The sequence below is a fragment of the Colobus angolensis genome, unplaced genomic scaffold (assembly GCF_000951035.1).
Source record: "Colobus angolensis palliatus isolate OR3802 unplaced genomic scaffold, Cang.pa_1.0 Scaffold86, whole genome shotgun sequence".
In the NCBI taxonomy this organism is placed as follows: domain Eukaryota; kingdom Metazoa; phylum Chordata; class Mammalia; order Primates; family Cercopithecidae; genus Colobus; species Colobus angolensis.
Window position 1 is genome coordinate 1,655,813 of NW_012122487.1, and position 5,799 is coordinate 1,661,611.

General features: G+C 37.4%; 1 protein-coding gene across 1 annotated transcript; it reads left to right on the top strand.

The window, feature by feature from the left end:
• Positions 1 to 431: 431 nt before the first annotated feature.
• Positions 432 to 1,001, top strand: LOC105503447 (interferon alpha-17-like). Its single transcript, XM_011930346.1, has one exon. The coding sequence runs from the start codon at positions 432 to 434 to the stop codon at positions 999 to 1,001; it is 570 nt and encodes a 189-aa protein (XP_011785736.1).
• Positions 1,002 to 5,799: the final 4,798 nt, after the last annotated feature.

The window sequence follows — 5,799 nt, forward strand, 5'->3', positions numbered from 1 at the left end:
TTAAATGTCAATAACTTTTAAACTTAGATTTTAGTTTAACTTTTCTGTCATTCTTAACTTTACATCGAATAAAAAGAGCAAACTTTATAGTTTTTATCTGTGAAGTACAGGTGTACACAGTATACATAAATAGATATGCCAAATCTGTGTTATTAAAAGTTCATGAAGATTTCAATTAGAAAAAAATACCATAAAAAGTTCTAAGTGCAGGGGAAAAACAGGCAATGATGAAAAACATCTTTCAACACATGTAGAGAGTGAATAGAGAAAGCAAAAACAGAGATAGAAAGTAAAACTAGAGCATTTAGAAAATGGAAATTAGTATGTTCACTATTTAAGACCCATGCACAGAGCAAAGTCTTCAGAAAACCTAGAGGCCAAGGTTCAAGGTTACCCACCTCAAGTAGCCTAGCAATATTTGCAACATCCCAATGGCCCTGTCCTTTTCTTTACTGATGGCCGTGGTGGTGCTCAGCTACAAATCCATCTGCTCTCTGGGCTGTGATCTGCCTCAGACCCACAGCCTGGGTCATAGGAGGGCCTTGATACTCCTGGCACAAATGGGAAGAATCTCTCCTTTCTCCTGCCTGAAGGACAGATATGACTTTGGATTCCCCCAGGAGGAGTTTGATGGCAACCAGTTCCAGAAGGCTCAAGCCATCTCTGTCCTCCATGAGATGATCCAGCAGACCTTCAATCTCTTCAGCACAAAGGACTCATCTGCTGCTTGGGAACACAGCCTCCTAGAAAAATTTTCCACTGAACTTTACCAGCAATTGAATGACCTGAAAGCCTGTGTGATAGCAGAGCCTGTGATGGAAGAGGCTCCCTTGGTGAATGAGGACTCTATCCTGGCTGTGAAGAAATACTTCCAAAGAATCACTCTCTATCTGACGGAGAAGAAATATAGTCCTTGTGCCTGGGAGGTTGTCAGAGCAGAAATCATGAGATCCCTCTCTTTTTCAACAAACTTGCAAAAAAGATTAATGAAGAAGGATTGAAAACCGGTTCAACATGGAAATGATCCTCATTGATGGACATGTCATCTCACACTTTCATGAGTTCTTCCATTTCAAAGACTCATTTCTCCTATAACCACCACAAGTTGAATCAAAATTTTCTAATGTTTTCAGGAGTGTAAAGAAGCATCGTGTTTGCCTTTGCAGGCACTAGTCCTTTACAGAAGACCGTGCTGATGTCTCTGTTCATCTATTTATTTAAATATTTATTATTTACATATTTTTAAGATTTAAATTATTTTTATGTAATATCATGTGTACCTTTACATTGTGGTTAATGTAATAATATATGCTCTTCATATTTAGCCAATATATTAATTTCCTTTTTCATTAAATTTTTACTATACAAAATGTCTTGTGTTTATTTTATTCTTTAAGATAAAATGCCAAGCCTGACTGTACAACCTGACTTAAAAATAGATGATTTAATTAAGTTACCTATCATAATTTTATTCAAGTTATAGAAAAATGTATTTTTCTATACCAGGTTGTATGTTGTCATCAGGATACAAACATGAACATAAAAACTACAGTTCCTGGTCTTTTGTATCTTTGATTTTTGTCCAGAAATAAATGTAAAAACAATAATAATGCTGAATTAATATCAGTTATGCTAACTGCTGTAATATGAAGAAGGGAAAAGCAATGAATTCCTCTTAGCAGAAGGTGGATTGAGACATGTCTGGAAGTTAAAGCAGAGATATTCTCTGTAAACTGACTTTCAACATGTAATTGAAAATGTACATTGCCAGTCAGATAAATGAGTTTGCAGTTTTCAAGGAATACCATATCTGGAAGTTCCTAACTGGCAATGGAAAGGCCAAAAATGAAATGGAATGGCTGTCCATGTGGGGAGCAAGTGGAGAGGGAAAAAAAGACTTAAACTGGATTCTGAGGACCTTCCACCACTAAAGTGGGGGAACAGAAGAGACACAAAGAAAACAGAGGTGAAATACCTTCACAGCAGAAGGACAAGAGGGAATGGTGATAAGAGCATATTTAGAAAACAAATGTGCTTGGAAAAAGAATCAACAGACTTACGAAAAATGTGAATTAAAACTGAGCACTACAGCAAGAAAAGAGATGGCAGTGCAGAGCTGACTGAGAGCTGGATTGATAGAATTAATCAGCAGAAGCCATACTAGGGTAGGTAGAAGAGTGAATCCGAAAAGAAAAATCAAGATAACACATACAGAAAAATTGTGAGAGATCTGCCTTTGCAATGGAGGGAAGTAATAAGGTTGCACTCCCCAAAAATGTGGATTACCTTTTATCTGTATAGTGTTTCCTTTTTGAAAATATGTGTCACTGAATAAATTTCATACATTTGATGCATTGGTAAATCATATTAATACATTTAATATTTTATATTTTTAAAGCATAAAATATAAAATTATTTACAATAGTAATTGATCATTATTTTGATTAATTCTCTGTTAAATGTCGGTAAAAACTAACACATTTCTTTCAGAAAATAAAATCGGAAACTGGAAAAGAGATTCTCTTTCTCAATACTTTAGGAATGGGGAAAGGATTCCCTATTTAATAAATGGTGCTGGGAAAACTGGAGAGGCATAAGCGTAAAACTGAAACTGGACCCCTTCCTTACACCTTATACAAAAATTAACTCAGGATGGATTAAACACTTAAATGTAACACCCAAAACCATGAAAACCCTAGAAGAAAACATAGGCAATAGCATTCAGGACATAGGCATGGGCAAAGATTTTATGATGAAATCACCAAAACCAACTGCAACAAAAGCTAAAATTAACAAATGGCATCTAATTAAAGAGCTTCTACACAGCAAAAGAAACTATGAATCATCAGAGCAAACAGGCAGCCTACAGAATGGGAGAAAATTTTTGTGGTCTACCCATCTGACGAAGGTCTAATATCCAGAATGTACAAAGAACTTAAACAAATGTATAAAAAAAAATCAAAAATTTGGTAAAGGACACGAACAGACACTTCTCAAAAGAAGACTTTTATGCAGCCAATAAACATGAAAAAAGCTCAACATCACTGATCATTAGAGAAATGCAAATCAAAACCACAATGAGATACCATCTCATGCCACTCAGAATGGCAATTACTAAAAAGTCAGGAAATAACAGATGCTGGTGAAGCTGTGGAGAAATAGGAATGCTTTTACACTGTTGGTAGGAATGTACATTAGTTAAACCATTGTGGAAGACAGTGTGGCAACTCATCAAGGATCTAGAACCAGAAATACCATTTGACCCAGCAATCCCATTGCTGAGTACATACCCAAAGGAATATAAATCATTCTATTATAAAAATACATGCACATGTATGTTTATTGCAGCACTGTTTACAGTAGCAAAGACACGAAACCAACCCAAATGCCCATCAATGATAGACTGGATTGAAAAAATTTGTGCTAATAGCTAGGTGACGAGTTGATAGGCGCAGCAAACCACCATGGCACACATATACCTATGGAACAAATCTGCACGTTCTGCACATGTATCCCAGAACTTAAAGCAAAATTTTTTAAAAAAAGAAAAGAAATAAAGAAAGGAAGTTGGTCAAAATCAGGTGAAAATACAACCAAGGAATTTAAGAGAGCAGGATATGGCTGTGTATAATTGAGGGAAAGAGGAGATTAATAATGATTAAGGAAATCTCAATACAAAATTTACACATCGGGTATAAATAACAATAAATTATTTTACATAAAAATTCCATTCTGCTTGCATACATTTTTTTAGGCAGCCTAAAAAAACAGAATTCTGTCATGAATTCTAGAGAGGCTGAAAAATTGTCTCACCTCATTTCAAAGTCCTATTTATATTCACTCAGGAAATGGTGGCTTGTAGAAATACCTGACAGAGGAGCAGCATCTAGAGTGAAGTGCAGAATACACGTGTTGATGGTTAACTGATTCTGGCACCTGGCACATTCGTTTCCTGGCTCTCAGAATTCCAGAGCACACTCCCGTATGAAGGTAATCTCCTAAACGTAAGTAAAATATACATCTTTGCTGATTCTAGAAGCTGACACTTTCCCCTTTCCTCCCTGCTTTTCCGTATCACATTTTCCACTCTCATATCACATTAGTTTCCTTCCTATTCCTCTAGAAATCGGCACTGTGCTCTCTTGTTCACTCATCATTAGCCTGCACTGCCTCTTCACACAGCTGTTTTCAGTTCTCTTGTGGGTTTTATCCATCACTTTCCCATTAAGAGTACAAAATCACAAATGAAAGCAGAAGTTCAGTGAAAGTTCTAGGTTTTTCAGAAGCTCTTTTATAAAATACTCTCCTTCCTTTCTTATGATGAATATTTCTGAAAAAGAGGCAATGTCCCTGTTACAATGACATAACAGTAACTTAGCAAAAAAGGAAATAAAAGGCAGGTTCCATTTACTTGGAGACTGTTAAACATTTACAGGGAAAGAGAGCCACCAACTGGTCAAAATGCACCAAGACAGCAGCCAAGTCTGTGGAGAGCAGGCTGTTAATGAGAACTAGGCCTCCTTGCAGGAGATGTATCTTCATAGCTAAAGAGAGGCTCTTCCCAAGAAAGAACTGACCCCGGTACTGGAATTAGGTCATTTCCCTAACTTTTGGATCTTAGAGAGAAAAAATACTCCCAGCTTCAGGCAGGACCTGTCTTCTTGGGGCAATGGACAGCTATGGGGAAAGAAAAAGGGTCAGGATGAGTCCCTTTCCTCCACCCTGCGCAGCCTCCCCGGGGCCTCCTAACTTATCCCTTCCTCTATGTATTGTGCAACACTAGGAATTAGAACAGCCTGCCAATCTGGGTGTAGATTTCAAGGGTATTTGACTTTTGGTCTCTCTATCAAGGTTGTGGAACTTTTCATAGATGATATCCTGAAATATATTTTCCAAGTTGTTTGCTTTCTCCCTGTCTCTCTTAAGGATGCAAGTGATTCCTAGATTTGGCCTCTTTATACAGTCCCCTGTTTCTTGGAGGTTTTGTTCATTGCTCTTCATTTATTTTCTTTAGTTTTGTCTGTCTGTCTTATTTCAGACAGCCAGCCTTCAAGACCTGAGATTCTTTCCTCAGCTTGGTCTATTCTGCTGTTAATACTTGTGATTGCATTGTGAAACTCATGTAATGTGTTTTTCAGATCTGTTAGGTCCATAGGTTGTTTTTCATACTGGCTATTTTGTCTGTCACCTCCTGTATCCTTTGACTGTGATTCTTAGTTTCCTTGGTTTAGGTTTTACTGTTTTCAGGAATCTCAATGAAATTCCTTTCTATCCATATTCTGAGTTATATTTCTGTCCTTGTAGTTAACTTATTTTGGTTAAGAACCCTTGTTGGAGAACTAGTGTGATTATTTGGAGGACATAAGAAACTCCGTCTATTTGAGTTACTGTAGTTCTTGCATTGGTTCTTTCTCATCTCTGCATATGGGAGTGTAACTTGAGTTCAATCAATAAATAGACTTCTTTTCTGGATGTTTTCACAGGGCTGTAGCTTTGTGCAGGTTCTTTATTTGTAGCTGACTTGTCTTTGGTTTAATGAGTGTATGTTAGTGAGATTTTTTAGTGTTGAAGCTTTGGGCATGATCTAGTAGGTGACTCTTAGGTGTGGTGGTCAGTTGTCAGGCTCTTGCTCAGTCATGTGGCTCCTCTATATTTCCTCATGGTTGCAGCCATGCTCCTGCTCAATGCTATGAAATTGTGGGCTCCTCTCCCACTTGAGTGCTGACTGTCGCTTGTATCTTGTCACTCCCGGGCTGCCCACAACAGCTCTGGGGTTATGTCAGGGTTAATGTTTTCTCC

Coding starts and splice junctions, on each gene's coding strand:
- LOC105503447 (XM_011930346.1), top strand. CDS start 432: ATGGCCCTGTCCTTTTCTTTACTGATGGCCGTGGTGGTGCTCAGCTAC.